The sequence below is a fragment of the Thamnophis elegans genome, chromosome 2 (genome assembly GCF_009769535.1).
Source record: "Thamnophis elegans isolate rThaEle1 chromosome 2, rThaEle1.pri, whole genome shotgun sequence".
Taxonomy (NCBI): Eukaryota; Metazoa; Chordata; class Lepidosauria; order Squamata; family Colubridae; genus Thamnophis; species Thamnophis elegans.
In genome coordinates, this window is record NC_045542.1 from 73,523,809 (window position 1) to 73,549,658 (window position 25,850).

The 25,850-nt window shown below is 37.1% G+C and overlaps 1 protein-coding gene across 1 annotated transcript in view; it reads left to right on the top strand.

The window, feature by feature from the left end:
- The window catches only part of DOCK2 (dedicator of cytokinesis 2), a 299,490-nt gene that overhangs the window by 246,314 nt on the left and 27,326 nt on the right, over positions 1-25,850 (top strand). The window contains exons 34-42 of the mRNA XM_032212175.1: positions 619-704; positions 3,294-3,450; positions 5,827-5,867; positions 7,392-7,482; positions 12,743-12,862; positions 14,740-14,829; positions 16,957-17,061; positions 17,995-18,136; positions 22,299-22,380. Coding sequence (XP_032068066.1) covers positions 619-704; positions 3,294-3,450; positions 5,827-5,867; positions 7,392-7,482; positions 12,743-12,862; positions 14,740-14,829; positions 16,957-17,061; positions 17,995-18,136; positions 22,299-22,380 — 914 coding nt within the window. The remainder of the gene's footprint in view (positions 1-618; positions 705-3,293; positions 3,451-5,826; positions 5,868-7,391; positions 7,483-12,742; positions 12,863-14,739; positions 14,830-16,956; positions 17,062-17,994; positions 18,137-22,298; positions 22,381-25,850) is intronic.

The window sequence follows — 25,850 nt, forward strand, 5'->3', positions numbered from 1 at the left end:
CATTCGGTTTGTTGTCAGTTTCCACTCCCAAGTCTTAGGATCTAGTTCTTCTAAGCTACGAACCCTTCAGTTTTCCAATGTATCCTGATTAGATTATGACTGCAAATTCAACCACTCTCATGGTGAGCCAAGGTTCCCACCTTTCCATCATCAATCCCATCATCCAGGTTATTCATATACATTTCATTTTGAAATTAACATCCTGCACATTTAAAAACAGATGAAAGAAATATCAGTCTAGGCAGATATCCAAAATCTGTTTTTTAATCATCTTAGAATAATTTTATTCTGTTACCAATTCAAATACACACAATGTATTTTAACATCATTTTGTTCCTGAAATATTATGAATTTATTCTAAGATCTAATTGTGTATGTAGACATAAATTTTAGGATGTTGTTATGAAATCATATATTTCTTTTAATGTCATTACAACCCTAGTGCTAATTTGAGAAATATTCCACTTTTTTAAAAACAAAAACACGCTTACTTGATTTTTATGTGCTACACCTGGGAGATGCACATATGAGTATCATAAAAGCTATCAATTTTATAGGGATGAGTTCCAAAAAGAATTTGTGCTCTGCTTAATGATTTTGCTTTCCTCTTCTGAACAGTTTGAAAATGAAATTATTTTAAAATTGGATCACGAGGTAGAAGGAGGCCGGGGAGATGAGCAATATCTGCATTTGTTTGAGGCAATGTAAGTACAACAATGGAATATGTCCTTCAAATGTTTTATATTTTAAATTGGATATTTGTTTCTAAAGTGTGAAGTACTAATATAGAGATGACAGATAGATAGATAGATAGATAGATAGATAGATAGATAGATAGATAGATAGATGAGGGATGCATAGATGCATGGATCTATATAGATTTTCAGTCTTCAATTACTCTATATATTATTTCTATAGTCTATCAGGATTTATTAATCATATCTTATATATACCTTAGATCTATAAGATGATCTAAACTTCTTTTAGAAATAATGATGTATAATATTTCTCCTCTAGCATTGTCATTTATCCATAATCAAACAGTAGAAAAGATAACATTTACCTGTGCTTTGCACATGAAGAGATCCTAAAAGGGACCAACTAATGGAAAAAAAGTGTGCACCTGTAAAATTACAAACATATGCAAATCTCATGTACTTCCAGATATCAACTTTCCAGAAGGAAAGTGAGGGAAAGCTCATCACAAAATTAGAACCCTGTCTCTATGGGTGGATTGCATCCTACTCTCCGGTTTATTATAATAAATCCTGTGCTTGCTACTAACAGTATCCAGAGGGCTGTCAGCTCCTACCATGGAGCCTAATCCAACTTTTGCACTGAACAAAAATGAAAATGTGAGACAAGCTTTCCTCGAAGAAACCAAAGCTACCTCTCCTCCTGTTTCCCAATGGGAAGTCCATCCAAAAAACATAATGACATTAATGCTTGTACTTCCTAACAACTGGTGGTCAGAGATATGTCACTTCTGGAAATGTTATATAGCCATCATATTAATTGTAGCTACGGATACTCATCCTCCATGAAAATTGTTTCTTTCTCTTCGAAAGCCATTCAAATATATAGCCTTTACTGTGCAGTCTCATGGCTCCAAATTCTTTTATTTTAATTGTGTGCTATATAAAGATTACTTTGGTTTTTTTTCTGAATCATTCATAGTTCAGCTAAACTATCCAGAGTTAGAGACTGGTCAATGGATAAGATCTTATTGAACAAACAACTGTGAACAGCTTTTGTTTTAGAGTACACAGAATTGAGATGAAACCAAAACAGTAAAAGCTTCACCAGATCCAACAATTCCATCTGTCCAGCATTTGGGATTATATTAGTAAAATCTGCTCTTCTTTCCAAGAACTAATATTGTGGAGGGCAACATTTTGATCTCAGAGGTACATTTGGGCAGGGAAAAAACCCAATTTTTACAAAATGTATAAAGGTGCATCAACTGTCTTTTGTTTTTAAATCATGATTAATTGAGTGGGTATTTCCATACCAGCAATTTCCACTCCTAAAACCTGAATCCCGACTAAATTTTCTCTGCATGTTATTTTTTAATTCATAATACTAACAAGTATTACAAAATACTTTCAATTTGATGCTCACACCACTTGACAAGCAGAACATGTTTTATCCAAATATATCAATCAACCAAGAGAATTAAAAACAGGCACTGGAACAGTTTTATCGCATATCTTCCACCATAGATCTCCTCGGGAGAACTGAAGTATTTTCTGAAACAGATTTAGGATGTTTTTAAAGGAAAAGGTATGGTGTCAGAGCCAGCTATTTTATACAAACGGTTGGCTGTTTATGTAACATTAAATATAACCCAAATAGATTAAATCCAAGAGTATTAAAGTCACATAACAATTATTAGCTATCTTATTAAAATGTACTGATGTTTAATTTTTTCCCCTAAACAATGGAACTGTTGTTTCAAAACTACACTGAGTATTACAACCTACAATGTTCAAATAAAAGGAGGCATTAATACTGAGTCAAACACAAGCCTGCACAGCGGGATAATTCTTTTGAGAGACAAAATTTTTAGACAAGATGTTAAATGCTTCTACGGAAAAAATATTGCCTTGGAATATATAAAACAATGATCATCTCCACTTTCAAAATTATAGAAGGGCCTAGAAAATGCCAGTGAAAGAATTGCAGTATTTCACCTTGACACTTCTCAGTGCTGTTCAATTGAATTGTTACATGAGATGGCAGAAACTAATGAAATTCAACACATTATAGATTTTCATCTATATTTTTATATCTGATTGCTAACAGCCAGAGTGAATAATTGAGGGGAGCACTCCTGTTTCTCCCCCCCCCCCACAACACATCCCAGAACTAATGTGCTTTTTGAAGAGAGAACATTTTGTAACGTGGATGAAAAGTGTTAGGGTCATGTAGCAGTATGGATTCAAATGGGAAGAGGCAATTTCAACGTCTTACTAATCTTCTTTAAGATCATTTTTTCTTGGTCTCACCTGACTGCGGACCTAGGCAACAGCATGTGTGATTGAAAGAAATGCCAAAAAGTACAAAATAAGTATATTGAACACACAGTATGTTCTGAGTCCCCCTTTTATTCCTTGGCTCAGATCACTGTACTGCCTTAAATAGTATCTTGCCCAGTGTTTAAACAAATATTCCAAACAAACAAAAATAATGAAGTAAGCCTTCACCATTCTTCATTGCTTTTTCCTTCATTTAGTCACAAATTTGTAATAACACATTAGGCAAAGACTCATTGTTTTCTTTTACATTTGCAGACTCACTGAGCGTTCTTCAATCTTTCCTAAGATTGCCAAGTCAGTTGAAATGTTTGTAAGCCTAATAAAAGGCCTTTTGGAAAAACTACTGGATTATCGTGCTGTAATGAATGATGAAAGCAAGGACAATCGTATGAGCTGTACTGTGAATTTATTGGTATGTGGTACCTTAAAGATTTGCATGAAGTTTTTAATTTGCAGCAGTTTACAAAGTCTACAAGCCCTTACTGCAGACGTGTCCAACCTTGGCCACTTTAAGACTTGGGGATTACAATTCCCAGCATTTCCAAGCCAGCCAATATTTTCCACACTTGGCCACTCTTGCCTTACTATAATGTAAAGATGAACAGTAGCAGTGGTGGGTTTCAAAACTTTTTAGAACCTCTTCTGTAGGTGTGGCTTGCTTTGTAGGAGTGGCTTGCCGGCCATGTGATCGGGTGGGAGTGGCTTGCTGGCTATGTGACTGGGTGGGAGTCGCTTGGCAGTCATGTGGCTGGGTGGGCATGGTCAACTTGTAAAATGTGGTGAAACTCACTTAACAATGCTCTTGCTTAGCAACCAAAATGTTGGCTCAGAAACTCTGGCATTTGAAGCACACAAGTCTTAAAGCTGTCAAGTTACAAGACCTTTGCTCCCCTAACCCTTTAGAAAAAACCCCAGGGGTGTTCAAACTTGACAGCTTTAAGACTTGTGGACTTCAACTCCCAGAATTCCTCCTCTCGCTCTTCATCTTGATGATGTGCGGATGGGCAGGGGGAGTGAGGTGGAACCGGTTCTAAACGGCACTGTAGATTTGTGGAACCTCTTCTATAGAAGAGGTTAGAACAGGCAGGAACCCACCCCTGGACAGTAGTAACAACTATTACATGACATTATTGTAGATAATTATATGCAGGAAAGTGAACAATGCAACACATCATGTTTTCATTTATTTTGGAGGGAAACTCCAACAATACAGTCCAAATTTTGAAATTTAAACAAAAAAAATGTTTCATCCACTAAACAACGCCATAAGTATGCAGGATGTTCATACAGAGATGGAGCATTTGACACCACACTATAGGTGTTCTTATGTATTCTCTTATGTCACCTTTATTTTCTGGATTGCTGTTTAAAAGGCTGTTTTCTGTGTGGAGTTGCAGGCAGAAATTCAAGTAGACAGGCATATAAATAGAATTAATTAAGTAATGAAATGTACTTGACACTTTTTGAATGTTCAAACTGATCTCGCTAATTTTATTAATTTGCGACAGTTTTATAAGATAGGTGAAAATCATTGTCCTTTCATCGTGGTTGGAAGGAAAGGCAGAATACCTAGTGATTACATTAATGAACTAAGTATTTCACTAAGTAATATACTTCACAACTCACTGTTTATATACTTAGACCATCCTACACCTCCCTGGGCCATAATAATCCTTATTTAATGCAATAAGAGAAATTGACATTCCTCCAAGTCATTCTATCATTCTCAGATGACCACTATCTTCTACACCATCTTTTCTGTTACCAAGTAAACTATATAATATAGATAGTCCTTGACTTACAACAGTTCCTTTAGTAACCATTTGAAGTCACAACAGTACTAAAAAAAAGTAACTTCACTCTTATAACTGTTGCAGTATCCTCATGGTCATGTGATCAAAATTCACTCTTATGACTGTTGCAGTATCCTCATGGTCATGTGATCAAAATTCATTCATGACTGTTGCAGTATCCTCATGGTCATGTGATCAAAATTCACTCTTATGACTGTTGCAGTATCCTCATGGTCATGTGATCAAAATTCAGATGCTTGGCAGCTGTCTCATATTTATGACAGTTGCAATGTCCCAGGGTCATTTGGTTCCCTTTTGTGACCTTCTGACAATCAAATGGAAAAGCCGAAGTCACATAATAACCATTTTACTAACCTAACATCGGAAGTGATTCACTTAACAACTGTAGCAAAAAAAGGTCAAAAAATGAGACAAACTCACTTAACAAATGTTTCATTGAACAACGGAAATTTAGGATTCAGTTGTGCTTTAAAGTCAAGGACTCCCTGAATATGATTTTAAGTGGAGATGGGAGTGTAAATCCCATACAGAAATACGTCCATTTCAAACACAGCCTGCTCAATATATTGTTGTTATATCAAGAAAAAAAATAAAGTTTCCTCTTTTCTTCGTAAACAAAAACATTTTATTAACAATTGCTGTGATGAAAACCAGCTTTTTTCCATAGTTTGCATTCATACCAAAAAAAAAGTATTTTTTTTAAATTCTCATGACTGCTGTCAAGAAAGGTAATTTGTTACTCTATCATGTGACTTTGATGAGCATGAATTCTCTCCACACTGGTTTCAGTGGCCAGTCATGTATAAATAATGCATATTTATGTTAACATGAATTGAAAACTTTGAGATTCTGAAAATGAAACAAAACAAAATTACTCCCTCAATAAGAAATTATGCATATTTGAAGAATATTATAAAAAGAATCATCCCAATTATGTTTGAGAGTAATAAAACTTTATTCATTTTTCCTCCCAGAATTTCTACAAGGAAATTAATCGTGAAGAAATGTATATAAGGTATAGTAGTACTTGCACTGTTGATTACACTTGTCACTGAAAAGATCACTGTTGTTTTCTTTGCATAATCTTCAGGATTATATGTGGATTTATAGTAAATACCCAGATATAAGTTATTCAAATCAAATTATTATCCCAGAAATATTGTTTGTTGCTCTACAAAGGCTCAACACATATTTTGTCAAAGTAGTCAGATACTTTAATTTTTGGGGGGGGGGAGTTATGCAATTTAAATAAGGAGGATCATAATTTAAAATTGGCAGATAAAGGGCATATTGACTATGATGAATTGAATACAATCTATCACAAATTTTGCAACAATTGTAGTCTTTGTTTTGGAATCAGATTAGAAATCAAATTTCTCTTTGTAGAAACTATATTTTTTAACTTGTTCAGTTGAATGAGATTCTATGACAAGAGTTGTTTTTCTGGTCAATATAAAGCTATTCAGATAGAGAGATAGGGAATGAGAGATAAAAGCTTTTGCAGCAAAAAACCTTTAGGTGATTCGTATAAAATCACAGGCTGAGATCAGCATCTTTGATTTATGTAACAATTACAAGTTTGACTTTCCAATTTTCAATTTATATTCAACATCTTTTGAACAAGTACATTAGAAGAGGCAGATATGTTAAGGTGGATAGTAGAGTGAGACATCTTCAGAATGTCTTGCTGAACCAAATGAAGTATAGTTTTAGTTTTTATTTTCTTTCTTTTTTAATAATAAAATAATGCAAAATCTTATGATAAAAACTGTATTCTAAATTCATCTTACTTTAAAACTCTAAGATATTAGCCTCTTAATAAACATGTTTTTGTATGTATGACATCTGTCTGTCTCAGTTACATACACATTCACATTTTATTTTACGTAATATATAATACTGTATTACATTATTTACTAGAGTATATAAATTATATGTAAATGCACATTATACATATACTATACTATTTAAACTATATGTGTATGTATATTAAAGAATATATATTGTATCATGTAATTTTCATATCATCGTATCTTTTAATTGGGCAGATATCAGAATAGGGACAGTGATAGACACACACACACACGTGTGTGTGTGTGTGTGTAGCTTACTTTTTAGCTGGGAACAATAAAACTTCAGCCTTTATATATGCAAAATTCTTTTTCTCATTAGACATCATATAAAGTGCTATGATTTGAAGATCCTCAGAATGTAAATCCTCTTTTATGAGGCAGGACAACAATTTTAGCTTGATATAATCAAGCTAAATCAAGTTTTCGAACTTACCTTCAAAATCATAGAAATTGGAAGTATAATGACTGAATCGCCAAATGCAGAACATGGTTAAGACCTATTCATGTGAACGATACTTCAATGCTTCATTGCGAAGTCATATTTAAATGTTGATAGTAGTTCACATCATTCTAGAAGAATATAGTAGTAGAGATAGATTCATATTTTATGAATTTAAAATAATGTTGACATTAAATCTCCCTCCCTCCCCCTCCTTCCCCCCTCTCTCTGCTGCATCTACTAACAGGTATCTGTATAAACTTCGGGATCTTCACTTAGATTCTGAGAACTACACAGAAGCTGCATATACCCTTCTGCTGCATGCTTCACTTCTGAAAGTAAGTTGCTTATTTGCAGTTGAGGTCAAGTATTGGAAAGTCGAGAGTTGGAGAAAATTGTCCTTACACAAAATGGTGTTGCAGGAAATAATAAGTGATTATATTGTTATGTATATATCATTGGAATAGTGTGAATCTAGATTTGTACTAGACTCCTATATGCAAATAATGAACCTCCCTTTTATAACTAATATCTATGCTATTATAAAGAGAAAAGTAGGAGGTATTCCAAATAGATCCCACACATGTGCTTACATACACTGAATCCATAATCCAATTCTTCAGGTGTTCTTAGGAGGAGAAAAATGAGAAGCAGGGGAAGGGAAATACAATGGAGTAATCGGAAAACAAACCTAGCTGATTGGTTGGATACCGAAAAGGAACAATCACTCTTCAGTGATTGATTACACATACCAGTCTTTTCTAAGTAATCAGTGAAAAATTCCAGAGATAATGAGCCCAGTCCAGTGTTGGAATTTAACAAGATATGTCAGTATTTTAATTATAATTTTGATGCACATGTGTATAAAATATTACATGGCCATAATTTTTTTTATATCTTTGGGATGGTTAAGTAGTGATAAGCTTTCAGGAAGAATGGCCAAGGTCTAGATTTCTATTGTCTGATATTTCTGGCATCTTCAGAGGTTGAGTGAGATGTTTTGTAGAGTACCACTCAGTATTTCCCAGGCAAGAAGACAGCCTTCCTCAGAAACTATGGCAAATTTATGAAAGAGTAACAGGTTCATTTTCCCCCCAATACTTAGTTTAATCTGCCCTCTGAGAACCTGCTGCTTCATTAACTCTTCAAATTAAAATTCACATTTTTGTGCATATAAAGCTACTGACATTTCCAAACTTTTACCTGCAAATTTGGCACTGGGTGCATTTGTTTAAGCCTTAATGCTTTTAAGAGGAAAAGAAGGGGAAATTAGTTGTTGTACGCTGTAACAGCTCTATTGGCTTTCTCTACGTGTGTATTTTAAAGCTTCTTAGGTTCCTAGGTATTAGCAAGTGACCTTGACTCAGGATTTCAATTTCAATTCCATGTTGTTCTGGGGAAGTTACAGAGCTGAAAGAAGTTGGAGAGAAGCCAGGATTTAAACTCAGCAGGCAGTTTCCTCAGGAATACAGTCTTCTTTCTGGGAGTACAAGGCAGAGAGGTTTTTCTTAGCAAATAAAGCAACAAAGTGGATCAAGAAAAGTAAAGTGATGACCTGGAAGTGGGATTGAGGCACCTTTATAGAACAGAAAGTGTATAAGATTTGCACATTAAGTCAGTCTTCTTTGTGGTAGAAAATGGATTTTTGAGCACAGCATCAAGTAAGGAAAAATACAGGACACCTTTGTAAGAATTGGATAGCCAACATAATTGAGTTTTGAGCACAACTATCGCACCTTCTGTTTGCCTTTCCAAATTGTGTCCTACTTTTTTCCACTAGAAATTTAATTTAGTTTGTGTGATTTGAATTTAAGGTCCAAAAGTTTCTGTACTGTGATGGAGGTTAAGATTACAATCTTCAGGCAAAGAGCTGGATGACCACTAATTTGGCACCTATGACATATTGAAAGCTCTGTTTACTGCTCTTGTTAGATGACCAAAACTTTTGAAAGCACCAATGAATATTGGTATTGGTATTGGTATTTATTTGATTTGTAAGCCGCCCTATTCCCCGAAGGGACTCAGGGCGTCTGAACAAAAACCAGGGAAAGGAGAAAAACAAATACAGAAAATAAGACAAACAGGACAGTGATACAACAGTTTAAAAAAGCACAGCAAGCACAGCAAATTCGAGTGGGGGGGATTCAACTCCAGGCTTGCTGGGACAGCCAGGCCTTAACGGCTGTCCGAAAGGCCTGAAGGGTGGCGAGGGTCCGAATCTCCACGGGGAGCTCGTTCCAAAGGGCTGGAGCAGCCACAGAGAAGGCCCTCCTCCGGGTGGTTGACAGCCGGCATTGGCCGACAGATGGAATTCGGAGGAGGCCTAATCTGTGGGATCTAATGGGTCTATGGGAGGTAGTTGGCAGGAGGCTGTCTCTCAAGTGCCCAGGTCCAATACCATGTAGGGCGTTATAAGTAATAACTAGCACCTTGAAGCGTATCCGGAAACCAATAGGCAACCAGTGCAGCTTGCGGAGGATAGATGTGACGTGGCTGTACCGTGGCGCACCCACAATCACTCGCGCGGCTGCATTCTGGACCAGCTGAAGTCTCTGAACACTCTTCAAGGGCTGCCCCATGTAGAGCGCATTGCAGTAGTCCAGTCTTGAGGTTACAAGGGCATGAGTGACTGTTGTAAGATCCTCCCGGTTCAGGTAGGGACGCAATTGGTGCACCAGGAGAACCTGGGCAAATGCCCCCCTGGTCACAGCCTACAAATGGTGATCTAAGGTCAGCTGTGGGTCCAGGAGGATTCCCAAATTGTGAACCCTGTCTGAGGGGCATATAATTTCACCCCCCAGCCTGAGAGATGGAATACCTTGCCAATTTGTGGGAGGAAAAAACACAAGCCACTCGGTCTTGTCAGGATTGAGAGCCAGCTTGTTAACCCCCAACCAGACCCTCACATCCTCCAGGCACTGACACATCACGTCAACTGCTTCACTGAGCTGGCACGGGGCGGACAGATACAATTGAGTATCGTCCGAAATACTGGTGGTATTTTATCCCGTGCCGTCGGATGATCTCTCCCAGCGGCTTCATGTAAATGTTGAACAGGAGGGGGGACAGGACCGACCCCTGTGGCACCCCATAGTTAAGGGGCCTAGGGGTCGACCTCTGTCCTCCAACCTACACTGACTGCGACCTGCCCGAGAGGTAGGAGGAGAACCACCAAAAACGGTGCCTCCCACCCCCACCTCTCACAACCGCCGCAGAAGGATACCATGGTCGATGGTATCGAAGGCAGCTGAGAGGTCCAGGAGCACCAGAACGGAGGCCTGGTCCCCGTCTCTGGCTCTCCAGAGATCATCGGTCAGTGCGACCAAAGCAGTTTCCGTGCTGTAGCCAGGCCTGAAACCAGATTGGAAGGTGTCTAGATAATCAGCTTCTTCCAAGGACCGCCGGAGCTGAGAGGCCACCACTTTCTCAACAACCTTCCCAACAAAGGGGAGGTTGGAGACTGGACGGTAGTTATTTAAAACGGCTGGATCCAAGGACAGTCTCTTCAGTAGGGGTCTCACCACTGCCTCCTTTAATGGGGGGGGAGAAAGGACCCTTCCCGGAGAGACACGGTCACTATCGCCTGGATCCAGCCCCATGTCACCTCCCTTCTGTTTGTGACCAGCCAGGAGGGACACGGGTCCAGTACACATGTGGAGGCACTCACTGCTCCAGTGGCCTTGTCCACTTCCTCAGGAGTAACAGACTGGAAATCTATCCAATGATGTCGGTCAAGATCTCGGCTGGCTCTGCGCAATTGGAGTCCAGGTTTGCCCGAAGCCGAGCCACTTTATCCGCGAGAAATTGGACGAACTCCTCAGCCTTACCTTGTAAAGGAGTGCCCGAATCCCTCCCCTTAAGGAGGGAATGGGTTATCCTAAACAATTTGGCTGGGCGTGACTCAGCAGAAGCTATCAGAGCGGCAATATGAGTTCTTTTTGACGTCTGAATTGCCTGGAGGTAGGCTCTGATGCAGGATTTTAATAGTGCTCGCTCTGACTCGGACTTACTGGATCTCCAGCGGCACTTTAGGCATCTCTTTTGGTGCTTCATCTCCCGGAGTTCCTCAGTAAACCAAGGAGCCCTCCTGGATCCACTGCCTCGGATCAGCCGTAAAGGCACAATCCGGTTAAGGGCCCCTGCCGCTGCCGAGTTCCAAGCAGCAACCAGCGTCCCAACCGAATCGCAGGCAAGAGTATCAGGTATAACACCAAGCGCCGTCTGAAAGCCCATAGGGTCCGTAAGGTGCCTGGGGTGGAACCACCTAATCGGTTCCTCCTCCCTACAGTGGGGGATCGGCCTCCGAAAGTCAAGCCTCAGTAGGCAGTGGTCCAACCATGACAGGGGCAAGATCTCAATACCTCTCAGACCAAGATCGCAATTCCACTGCTCCGAGAGGAATACGAGGTCAAGTGTGTGACCCGCCGAGTGAGTCGGATCCTGAATTACTTGGGTCAAGCCCATGGCTGTCATGGAAGCCATGAACTCCTGCGCCCCATCAGAGTGCTCACCGAGCGAAGGCAAGTTGAAATCCCCCAGCACCATAAGCCTGGGGAACTCAACTGCCAGCTCGGCTACTGACTTGAGAAGCGAGGGGAGAGCTGCTGCAACGCTGTTGGGAGGTGGGTATGTTAGCAGCAAGCCCACTTGACCCCCAGGGTCCAACCTCACCAGCAAGGACTCACATCCGACAAGCTCCGGAGCAGGGATCCTACGAGGAACTAAAGACTCTCGGATAACCACGGCCACTCCCCCACCCCTTCACTGGGGTCGCGGCTGGTGAAGCACCTGAAAACCCTCTGGGCACATCTCGGTGAGGGGGACTCCTCCCTCCGGGCCCAGCCAGGTTTCAGTAATACATGCCAGGTCTGCCCCCTCGTCTAAAATTAAGTCCTGGACGGGGGGAGCCTTGTGAACCACAGACCTGGCATTTAGCAACAGCAGCCTGAGACCAGGGCCCTGACTACCCCCGCCATCTGGCCTTGGAGTGGGACTAATAGGGCCGGAAGGAGGGATCTCTGTAACATAGCGAACCCTTCTTCCCCGGTAATGGCTTGCCCTAAAGTCCCTGCCATATCTGCCCCTCCCAGTTAAGACCATAATGTTCCGTAATATAACTTTTAGTCACATGTATTTCAGGAGTCAAGGTGTTTCAAATAAATTCAACTCTTACATTTTGTGGCATTTGGGAAGAATGCAACAAAATGTGTATCAGGCTGCTTCATATCAATGCTTTGTGTGTGTGTGTGTGTGTGTGTGTGTGTGTGTGAGAGAGAGAGAGAGAGAGAGAGAGAGAGAGAGAGAGAGAGAGAGAGAGGTCAAGAAATGAATGCCTGTATGTGTATTTAAAGAGCAGAGTCTTAATGAGACAACTGTTTATACAACTGCAAAAATAGAATTGCTATGTTTGGATCTAATTAAGGATAAATAAATGCCAGAAAGAAAAAAGTCTAAAAAGCTATCTTGCATATTTATATTGTCACTGATTTGTATTACATGCATTTTGTACCCAATTATGGCACCAATCTTTGGTAACCTTAAAAAAAAAAAACTGAGAACTTACTTACAAATTTATTATGAGTTTTTTTTCCTCCACAGTGGTCTGATGAACATTGTACTCCTCAAGTCATGCAAACAGAATTTCAAAGTTCACAAACACACCGTCATCTGAAAGAACACCTATATGAGATGATAATAGAATATTTTGACAAAGGAAAGGTAATTTTAACTTCCCAATTTCTGCTGAGTAGCTTTGTGCCGTGGGTTATAATCTCATTTCAACATCCAAAGCAGTAATGCCTAATATTGAGAAAGAGATGTCTGTTCAGTAAATTGCCGAGCGGTTTTGATTCTCATTCTATTACAGCATAGAAGAATGTTATTATATGCAGTCTGTGACATTATTAAAATGTTGCTATGAATCATACAATACAGAAATGATATGGCATAATGTGCTTAATGTGTTTTCGTCTTGTATATTTTATTTTGTAAGAAGAAAGGCATGCAGTGTTTCGGATTAGACCAAAATCACCAAAATAACTTAATAACTGTTTTTAGAAAATACTTATATTTCCTAAGTAGGCACTAGCAGTAGCAGTTCTGTTTGGTACCACTGTTGTATATCCATTTAATTGTGGAAGCATGGCAAAAGGACTTGTGATTTGGTCAGGCTTCATGAATGGTTGTTCTCTAGAATGTTTATAATATATTTGTGACATGAAGCCAAGTTATACTTTAAATGATTAGCCTACAATGAACAGAAGCACAAACTTTTCAGATATTACATGACAGAAAAATAATCATAACTGATTTAGAACATAGAAGGTCTCTATCTGCTCATTACTTGGATGGTTAATCTCTAGCAAATCTCACATCTGGGAACTAGATTGACAACTGACAAAAATACCCCAGAAAACAATATTAAATCATTTCTTCTGTTGCCAAAAAACACATTGATATGTCTGTGAGATTATCAGAGATGAGCTGAACTTGAAAAAAGACTTTAAATTAACAACCTTGTACAAGTAGTCCTTGATTTACAGCAGTTCATTTAGTGACAAAAGTTACAACTGCACTGACAAAAGTAAGTTATGACTGTATGTCACACCAAAACTATTGCAGCATCCCTAAGGTCAGTGATCAAAATTCAGATCCTTGGCAGCTGACTCATATTTATGATGGTTGCAGTGTCCCAGAGTCATGTGATCACCTTTTGCAACCTTCTGACAAGCAAAGTCAATAGGGAAGCCTGATTCACTTAACAACCCTGTCACTAACTTAATAACTGCAGTGATTCGTTTAACAAATATGGCAAGAAATGTTGTAAAATGGGGCAAAATTCACTTAACAGATGTCTCACTTAGCAACAGAAATTTTGGGCTCAATTGTGGTCGTAGGTCAAGGACTACCTGTATAAAGTTAATGTAAATTAGGAGATAACTTAATTCATTGAACCTTATTCAGTATCGAGAATGCAAGTATCGGAGACAGTCATATTTCAATATATTCATATAAAATATTAGACGTGTGGGTAAATTTCTTTTGTATTAAAATTGACTGTAACAGGTTGATCTACTGTAAACTATGTAGACATCTGCAAAACTGTGTAAATATCACAAAGTAGGGATGTGCAAAATATGCAGAAGAAGCACTTGACAATACAAACTGGTATAAGCAAAGCATCTGGACAGAATTTAAGTGCAGGTCTTGTAAAAAGCACCATTGTTTTCATGCTTTAAGGAGAAATGCTGTCTTCTCAGCAACATGCTTTGTATAGACTTTTCTCAAAGTTTGTCTGGGCATATCATCTCAAAGAGGTGTGGATGAAATAAATTGGGGTTTTTCAATTGTTCTTTCAGGAACCTAATATTGTTGCCAAAATAAATCACAAGGCTTTAAATGTATTCACTCAATGTAGATGTTACACAAATATTATTCTCCCGGAGTTCTAATGTAATATTTCAAAGCATATAACACAATGAATAAAGATTGCTCCAAGAGAGATATGGGCAAACATTTAATTTGATAAATAAAAAATTCAATAAGTTTCTCTAAAGCTATGCAATTATATATCTAAATTTCCTGTTACATTGCAGATGTGGGAAGAAGCAATAGGCTTGTGCAAAGAACTAGCAGAACAATATGAAATGGAAGTTTTTGATTATGAACTTCTAAGCCAAAACTTGGTAAGAATGGAATTCTACAAAAATGTTATGAATTTTCAGTTGTCTCTAGTTTCAAATTTATTTCACAAATCTTTCTGCAATTCAGGTCTAGATTTTTTTTATAAGTAGATACAGTCTGATCAAAACAAGTTTTTGTTAAGGCTAGAAACCAGGAACCTGTGAATTCTAGTGTCTTTGACATAAAACCAGCTGGATCACCTTGGGTCTGTCATGTCTCTCAGGCTTTGGAAGGAGGAAATGGCAAATTTCTTCTGAAATTTTGCCAAGAAAACTGCAGGGATGGTTCCAGTCAATCACGAGAAGTCAATGCTGGCTCACAGCACATATCTATCCAGTTTATTTTTACTTCAGACAAACGAATAAATAATTTTAAAACACTGAAGATAATCAAATCCAGGCCAATAAAATAGATATTTGCCTTCCTTGCCTTGACAAAAAAAATGAAGTATGTTCTGTAAGTTATGACGTTGTACATTATAGCTCTGATATAGCTAAGAACTCAATATACAGTTGACAGGCTTAATGTCTCCGGAAGATCTGATTTCCCACACTGTAAAGGACTGTAGGGAAATAAACTGAAACTACATTCAGGCAAGATAAACTTACTGATTCCAGGGGCCAAATGTCAGACAATAGTCTGGAATGAGCATTTACTCCTCTTTAAGGAAGAAACTTGCAGTCTGGATATCATCTATTGTAGATAGCCTCATAGCATCAGTGAAATCACTTATAATCAGTGTCAGCTGATAACTGAGGTGCATGCCTACTTGCTGTTTGAGACTTATGCTCGAGTAATTTAAAAGCTAGATTACTGCAATCGTTCATGGAATAACCTAGAAGACAGTCCAAAAATTGCAGCTGGCCCAGCTGTAATTGCTTTCCAACCCATTTCAAGATATTCACAATGATGTATGAAGCCTTTGAAACCATGGGCCCAAGATACTTACAGCATTACCACTCTCATCTCATATTCTTATATCATAAATAGGATTATATCTTTGGAGGTGAGAAGCTCAAAGCATACTTATTTTCCAAGATTAATTTTATTATTGTTTTTGTATTTTTTTTTACAGAATTCTGTAAGTTACCCGGAATTACTAAGGGAGTTGATTTTCTAAACACAATAAAATGTCCAAAACTAGCACCATTGAATTGAATTGGGAATTGTTTCATAATGAGTTGAACTTAGTGCTATGCTTTTCAGAAGAACAAGGAATGTTAATTCTATAAACTCCTTTATCGTTCTGAAACATAAATGTAAATAAAAATGATTTCATCTCATGAAATAAAAATCAATGCATTTCATTTTAAATTAAAGTTGCCATTCGTTTTGTAGACATAAAGTAGACTTTAGACTTTGCACATTATACTGGGTTTTAAATTCATTGCTGTTTACAAAATACAACATTGCCTCTATGTCCTAGATGGGCAGTTTAAACAATCATTTCCTATGTTTAGCTTTACATCAAGCTATAGAATTTAATATTGCAATTTAAAATTGGCTAAAGCATCATCACTTCGTATAAAATTCAAACCATAAACTCTGCCGAGTAGGTCTTGAATTGTCTACACAATAAATGTACTTTCCACTTTAGTTATTGTAACCTGACTGTAGTACCTTATCATCTCATTTGTAGTTCTAGTCCAATGACACTAAATCATTGCAAATGATATAATTTAAGATTTAATTGATATTTGAGATGACCCACAATTATCTGTTAAACTGAAATGTTGCTGCAGTAATTAATTTACAAATGCTTATGAAAATGGGAAAAATCAGAATTGCACATTTTAATTATGGGAAGGTAATGAATGAAAGCAAACATGTCCAAGGATAATCTTCCAGGATCCAATCTGGGAGGGTCAGTGGGACCAGAGATTCAATCTTCCAAGCTTTCGGACTCGTGCTGGAGTCCATCCTCAAGGAATTTCTCTCTCACATACATTTTGGAGAGGGAGAAATTTCCTGTGGATGGGTTCCAGCATGAGTCATACATCTTGGAAAATTAAACCTCTGGTCTCAGTTCCTGACCCATATTGGATCCCATGGAAAAATAACCCTAGTGTCTGAGGAATTGGTTGTAATATGATCCCAGGAAGACCTATCATATCTCTTTTTCCTTTCAGATTCAGCAAGCCAAATTTTATGAAAACATCATGAAAATTCTGAGGCCTAAACCAGATTATTTTGCTGTTGGATATTATGGCCAAGGGTTCCCCACATTCCTAAGGGTAAATTACGTACTCTGTGTACTTCTGTCTTTAGCAAATTTCAAATTTTAGCACCCTTATAGAATACCAATATTCTATTTGTGGAAATAGAGTTATTCACAAATGGGGGCATTTTTCTTCATGAGGTTCTGCCAGAAAGAGTTTCTGTCTTGCAGTTACCTAAAATGCCATTCATAACAATATTGAGTGTCACATTTTCAGAAAGGAATTTTATTTATTGTGGATTTTTCCCCCTGTTGCTTTCAAGGTTAGAAGAAGGTTTATAGTGAGGGTAATGGAGTGATGAAGGAGCGTTTAGGATTCTTACAAGACAGTCATAATTAAAGGATGGTTTATAGTTGAAGAGAATTTAATGAACAATAAAACCAACAATACGAATAGCCAAGACAATGAAGCAGGAAATCTAATGAATTTTATATCTGATGTATATTCATTCTAATTGGCAGCTCACAGGTGAAATTCCATATGAAAGGCTCTCACATTTATACCTTGACAATTCTCAGAAGTATTCTTATTGTAGGTAATTTTACAATCTGGTACAAATAATCTTAATACTGTGATTTTCCTTTCTTTATCTCCAATATACTTTTGAAGGCACAATAAGAAGCAAAGAATTCTAGAATCAATTTCCCTATAGAGATGCCTTCTAGCAATCAACCAGAGTCAAGAAAATGTATAGAGGGACTAATGGCAATTTTAGCACATTTTGGTTTTGTTGTTATTTTATAAAACATCTTCCACTCTTTTTCTCCTCAGGGAGGGACCTAACAGACAATTTAGTAGGTTATTATGGTTTTGATGTATGGAATTTCATAGTTAGTCCACTTTTCTAGCTTTTAAGAAGAATAGGATAAAAAATGTTGCGATGTTTAACAATGATCTATTTTCCATAGCAAGTTCACAACCAGTATTTATCCTTTTTTTAAAAAACAGAATAAAATGTTCATTTATCGAGGCAAGGAATATGAACGGAGAGAAGACTTTCAAGCACAACTGATGAGCCATTTTCCAAATGCTGAAAAAATGAATACTACTGCACCCCCTGATGAGAAACTGAGGAATGCTGCTGTTCAACGTATCCTTAGAAGTAACGGGTTTTATTAAATAAGCAAAGGCAATTTGAAGTCAAAAGTCATTATTCAAAGTTTATGTAAATATGGAAAATCCCTGTGATTTAACCCATTTCACATGTTTCCCTTTTAAATGTGTAAACTGTTTTGCAAAATGAATGGGAACAAACACATAATTCTATTTCACAAGTGTGTCAAGAAACAAGGCTTTGTTACACGCTCAGTAATCAGAAATTAACCTCTATGAAATATAGGACCTTCTACTTTGTTTTTAAGATCTTCTAAGTGTGTTTTACTTTGGAACATACCAGTAAAAAGGCTATATTAGTGATATAGGTAGCCCCCCCCCCTGACTTTTGACCACAATTGAGCCCCACATTTCTGTTGTTAAGTGAGAGGTACATTTTGCTCCATTTTACAACCTTTCTTGTCACAATGGTTAAGTGAATCACCGCAGTCGTTAAATTAGTAACCAGGTTGTTAAGTGAATCTGGTTTCCCCATTGAATTTGCTTGTTGGGAGGTCTCAAAAAGTGATTATATGACCATGGGATATTGCAACCATCATAAATATGACCAGTTGCCAAGCATCTGAATTTTAATTATGTGACTATGGGAACATTACAACAGTCGTGGGAAAAACAGTCATAAGTCACTTTTTTTCAGCCCCAGTCATTAAACAAACTGTTGTAAATCAAGGATTACCTGTAGAGTTCTCCTTTTCAAGTGGACACTATGGCACACATGCTACCTGGTTTTTTTCATCAGTTCTTTACCTATTAAAATATTTAAGTTTGCCAACACTATAAATGTAATGCTTTCATAATATCCTAAAGAAAGTTGTGGATATCTGTATCCTGTATCATGATAGAGAAGTAATAATAAGCAGTGAAATACATATTCAATCAATTTTCCCAAGAAATCAAAACTTCAAAGAAATGCATTACTCCTACAATAACCACCAGATATGTAAAAGGCCTCTAGTTAAATCCTAAAATCACCAAGGCCCTCTGACTAAACTTTAAATCATTAAATAGCCAACTCCTCAGAGTCCGGTTTGATCATACTGGCAGCTTTTATCCCTGAATTCACAGATAAGCCTTTGTGTATCAAATATCTTTCTGGTCTATTTTTAAACAGCACTATATAAGGGTGATACTTCAAGTATTATCTACAAGACTAATTGATGTTTTTTCTCCCTTTATGTTATAATGTTCAAGTTCACCTAAATATACTCTTGAATGTTCAGCAGATACAGAAAAAACTGCCACCAAAGTCTGATTTATACTGCTCAGTTTTTTTATTAGAAACACCAGATGTTGAATATGATTTTAAGTTTAAAACAATAGAAATCAATAAAAATATTATTCTGTTTCTCTGAAAAGAGCAACATATCATTTTAGCATGTACATTAAAACATATAGTGTGCAATTTGAAGCAGTAAATTCCCTTTCTCCTTTTTACATGCAGATACAGAATATTGTCTAAATGCAAATGTTAACAAACACACTCTGTCTCTGAATGTACATTCTGCTTCAGGAAGAAAATCCACATCAGCAACATATCATCAAATTATTCATCATCATGTATTTTGGCTTACCAGACAAGCTCAATTCAGGTAGTCCTCAACTTACATTCATTCAGTGACCATTTAAAGTTACGGCATTGAAAAAAATGACCTATTTTTCACATTTATGACTACGGCAGCTGTGGTCATGTGATCAAATTTCAGATGTTTGGCAGCAGGTTCATATTTATGACAGTTGCGGTATCCTTGGGTCATGTGATCACCTTGTGCAACCTTCTGACAAGCAAAGTCAGCAACAAAGGGAGATTCCCTTAACAACCATGTTACTAAGTTAACTTCAGAGATTCACTTAACAACTATGGCAAGAGAAATCGTAAAAGGAGGCAAAACTCACTTAACTTGCTTAGTAACATAAATATTTGGTTCAATTGTGGCCGTAAGTTGAGAACTACCTGTATTAATTTTAGAATGCAGTGTCTACAAGATTAAGTTGCTAAGCCCTGGAAACTTTGGCCCAAAGTTTGGCTTTAGAACAGAGCATTTCTGCATTGCAATATATCATTGATAATCCAGAAAAGATAATTAACAGGAAAACCTGTTTTCTTAGGGTTTCCATTACTTAATTTAGGTCTCACATTTCTCAGTTTCCTCGTAAATGAATCATGGGAAGATACAGTTGATAGTTAGATAGAGACTGGCAGTGTGTAAGTCTACTGAAGATACTAAGTGGCGTTGGATTAATTTTGAGTCTCTGAACTAAATGCTTGTCAGTTCTCTTATTGAAATTCAATAAGGCAGAAGGCATTTATTCATAACTCCCCTACAGTAATTATACATGATTATAGATCAGGTAGCAATGCTGGAGAAATGTCATAACTTTCTAAGAGATGTGAAAATGGTATAATAGAGATGGTTCTGCTCTTGTTGTACATCCTCATTGCTTGAAAACATGGTTTATTCTGTTTTCAGTCTTGAGTACAGAATAAATAATAATAGTGCAGTGTTATCTATGAGTTATTGGTGGGAATGTTTACCTGATGGGCAATTCAATCAAGGTCTTCTTCATTTAGACGCATCTAAGCAGCTATTGAGAGCTCAATAAGACAAGCAGTACCATCACAGGCAGTGATTCCTGCTTTATGTAGTTTTGTACTTCCTCTGAAAAGCTGCTTTTCATCTCCCACATCATAAAGGAAGGCTTCTGAAGGAATGATAAAGGGTTATTGCTTCAAAACATAAACAGGACATCTATAGATGAATCCTTTACACCGAAAACACTGCCCTCTTCTAAGGTTATATTCAACACTTCAGGGTGAATAAGACAACTGCAAATTTCTTTTCTCTATCACAACATAAACAGCTCTTGCTAATAATATATTCCTGTTCACGTCCATCTCACAGAAATATAGTATACAAACTCTACAGTGTCAGTTGAAGTCTTTGCACCATATAATTTCAGTCTGCTTCTCTGTAAATCTGCAATAGTGCTTTTGAAGAATAAGATGCCTTAAAGCAGCAGCATAAGTTTAATCACTCAGATACCACCATGGGAGGACTGTGCCCCAGGTAAAAGCCAACTTTAAGCTCTTGTGATCTCATAATAAGAGCTGAGCTTATGTATTTCCAGCTTTATTGTAATAGATTTGAAATCACACAAATCACCTTTCTTTTTGGCTACTCTGCAGTTTTGGAGGGTAGGTATATGGATAGGACAAATTTCTGTTAACAGGAACGCTTCCTAGTTCATGGAGGGTTCACATGTATAACATCTTGCAAAGATGCTGTTATTTCAAAGCTCCTTAAAAATGTAACGAAGGATTAGTGCTTGGTTGGTTCTGCAGCTTCCTCTTTATAGCTCCTAAGTTTTTTTAGACATTGCTAGATACCATGCTCAAAACACGAAACAAAATCTGAATGGAATGGCATTATTCAAAAGCAGTGTTTTGCACTTTCCAGTTGATCAGCTAGATATATTATTGATGGGCTTGCTGTAAGTTGCTGTGAATGTCAGTGATTGATGGTAGTGGATTGTGTGTCCACTTCAAATTACTCTTAAGGAATTGGACTACATACCTTGGTTGGTGAACAGTCCAACCAAAGAACTACAACAACGACTCCCACCAACACTGACAGGACAAGCAGGACTAGAATGTAAAATAAGAACAAACCCTGCACTCTACTAGCACTGATGATGCTACAGCACAGCACAGAACAGAAGAGCACAGAACAGAATAGAATTCTTTATTGGCCAAGTGTGATTGGACATACAGGAATTTGTCTTCAGTACATAAGCTCTCAGTGTACTTAAAAGATAAATGCAATCATCATGAATCATAATTTGGATAATTAAACATCTGCAAGATAACAACCAAGCTCAGAGAATGCCAAGGAGCCCTTTTTTCAAACCTGAACTACAAATATTTTCCTCTGTCGATAATGTACTATTTATTTGGAACATGGATTTAATCTACGTTCAATTCATTGTACTTACTTTTTAAGCCAAATCATGAATTTTACTAATATAATTATGTACTAATTTTATAAAAGACTCTTCTTGAACAATTGTGAAGACTTTTTTTGTTTCCAGATGACTGTTTGTGTCCACTAATGGTATAATGTCCTTAGCTCTTATGATTTTAGATATACAATGCTTCACTGTGCAACCAGTTTTGGAGGAACAACTTCGATTCAAAAATAAGCCGGTGCCTGATCAAGTAATCAAGTAAGTCCTTACTGTCTTATCGATCATGTAAAAATTCCTATAACACAAGTTATCAAAAGTCCTAGGTAGCTTTCATAAAAGTTGGAAATTTAATTTGCATTATGTAATTCAAATCAAGCCCATCCTCCCTCTGGAATAACATGCCTTCCAAGATCAGGTTGATCTAACCTTACTGGCCTTTTCTGAAGATGCTGAAGACATGGATGTGCTCCAGAGCACAAAGGTCAGGAGGTTAGATGGCCTCTTATTGTTACTGTTGAGTATTTATTGGATGTGTTCTCCGATATTATTGTAGGTTTTTATGTGTTCGTTGCTACTTTTTAAATTGTTTTTAACGTATTAGAATACCAGAGTTGAATTTATAAGATTGGTGGCCATGTCAATCAAGTAAGTTAATAAATAAATTGGATTGGAATGATCAGATATGGGAAAACATTCTCCAGACTTGGAAATACAAATAAGATTTGTCATAGCAGTCTGCAATTCTACATGGGAAAAAGCCACATCAACCAAATAAAACTGTGACAAGGTTTCCTCTATATAAAATTTCACAGTCTCCAGATTAAAAAAAGGTATCTACTGGGTACAATCACTTACATTCTGTTTGCCATGCACATATTAAATTAGCAGGCAAGTAATAGAACAGGCTGACAGTCTTAATGAGTTAAAATATAACTTTGATGATGTTCTCAAGAATAAATTATCAAACCTGGAGGTTTCATTATGGGAACAAATGAGAGATCTTGGAGTCTATCCACCTTGAGGGGGGGGAAATTGTTTGTTGGTAGATGTTAGTCAATATTACATTGATCTATTTTATTGCAATGAGAATACTCCCTTTCTCTGGTACAGCTACAAGGACATAGGGCATTTTAACTTTCATTATTTTCTTAATCAAAGCTTAACAGATTTTATTTTACTAGGGGCTGAACTGAAAGCATCTTCTTTCTGCCTGCTAACATTTCAAAATAAAATGGTGTCTAAAAGACAGGATAACTGTATGTGATGAATAGAGGAGAAAGTGAGAGAAATAAGAAGGGATGATACCCTTTGACAATACTGAGGCCTCTGTGTCATGGCTTTGTTATGTAGTTCAAATATTTTATTTGGGGGCTTAATTCTTAAAAGATAAGAAATGTATTTTTTTATGTACACTGAGAGCATATGCACCAAAGACAAATTCCTTGTGTGTCCAATCACACTTGGCCAATAAAGAATTCTGTTCTGTTCTGTTCTATCCTGTTCTATTCTATTCTAGTTTAGTCTAGTCTAGTCTAGTCTAGTCTAGTCTAGTTTAGTCTATGTAAAATGGAGCAAGTTTGGTCTAGTGGGAAGGCACCATGCTAGAAACCAAGAGACTGTGAATTTTAGTTTTGCCTTAGGCATAAAAGCCATTTGGGTGACTTTGGGCCACTCACTCTCTCTCAGCCCAATTCACTTTACAGGGTTGCATTTCTTGGGAAAATAGAAGGAGGAAGGAATATTAAGTATGTTTGCTGCCTTGAGTTATTTATAAAAATAATAAAGATGGGATTAATTTTTTTTTTGAAAGATAAAGATTTATTCAAGTTGAGCTTGATTCCTAGTCCATTTACTTTTCTTTGACAAATAGCAATAGTACTTACTTACATACCTCTCCACAGTTCTTTACAGCACTCTCAGAGTGGCTTACAGAGTCAGTATATTACCCCCAACAATGTGGGTCCTCTTTTACCAACCTTAAGCTGGTCAGGATCAAACTTATGGCAGTGGACAGAGTCAGTCTCCATTACTGCATTCCAACCACTGCACCACCATGGCTCCTAACTAAACAGAAGTGATTTGCTCTTGTATCTTTTTATGATTTTATTTTATTTCCCAAAGTAGCTCAGATTTGCTGGCTTTCCTGGTGTTCTCTCATTTAAATGATAAACCATGCCTAACCTCTACTTGGCTCTTTCAAGATCAGCCATGGTTGGTATATCCTGTCACTTGTTGTAATTTGTAGGAAATTACAGTTGTTCTTAACAACAACATGTTTTGATTACAATCAGCTCTGATTTAAAGTTTGCTTCAAATAGAACTTTAGATACTGGACAATCAATAAGTGACATCTTTAGTTCACCCAAGTTTTCTTTTTAATATTCTTCATCTGTAAGGAACTTTTAAAATTGGCAGCATAAAGCATTTTCCCACCTGCATATGAAAGCTAATGAAAAGGCTCTTCTACCATGTATTAGACCAAACCCTTTCAATTTAAGTTTCCACCGTCATTTGTGTGAAAATGAGAAGGTGGCAAGCCTGCCACGACATTAACTGTAGAGAAGCACTTGTTAACAATAAAGCCAGTAGGATTGAGGGATCTTTTTTTCCCCTTCTTTGGAATAGCTCCAACCTTTCCTTTCCTTTTTGACACGCTGTTGTCACTATATCATTTGGGTTCTTGTCTATTTTCTTCTTGCCATGTTATCTTGAAAAGTCATTGACCCACTCATTTCTGTCTTCTGCTACATCAAGTCTATTGCCTTCTGCAATGTCTTAAAGAGAGTTTCTTTTCTGTTGATTAGGCAATCAAGGTCAAAAGTCAATACATATCAAGACATCAAATTTAGATAAAAAAAAACCAGTATGAAAAGAATAAAGTTATATCCTTATTTCAAATATGTATGTGTGTGCATACGTATATCTGTATGTGTGTGTTTGCTTCTCTGTATGAATAGGTCAGTGTATGTACAGCTACACCCAAACTTTTCACTCCTTAATTTTTGTTCTTTAAATCATGTTGAGTATGTCATTGCATTATTACATTGTATTATACATACCCCCAATTGGACGGATGTGGGACATGCATGGGAGCTTATAGATTAAAAATCCTGACATTATTTTCCATTAGAGTCTTTTCCAAGAATCTATTTCTTATTCTTCACAAACTACAGGCATTTTATGGCTTCATGCTTTTTTGAATCTATAGATTGCTGTACTGTAAATGGAGTTGTCACAATAACAGGTGATCTTATTAGGGCTGCAAAGTAGTTGAAATATTACACGTATCAGCAGGGAAAATATCATCTGCTTCAGGTCATTTATAGCTTTCTGTAAAACAAAGTGTTTTATGTGAGCCTATATAAAGTGAAAAGGGTGAATGTTGATAAATTAGCCACAGTAAGAAGCAGCGTCTGTAGAATTAGACTTCTATAGATTGTGATTTAGAATGCTCAGATGGGGCTCCATGTTTTTTTGACCTTTGCAAACAATGGTAGCTGCCATTGATTTTCATTAAATACCTGGATAACTGTTATCCTTTATTTTTCCCATTTTAAAACTGTTAAGTCTTAAAAACAATAGCTTGATCTTGCATTTGAGATAACAGGACCAATGTGCTCATTGTTCCTATTTGCTGTAAGTCTGGAAGCAATTTTCTATGTTCTGCATGTAATAGAAATATGAGATGGTAACAAGGATTAGACACATGCTCTGCAGGGAAGTAGCTT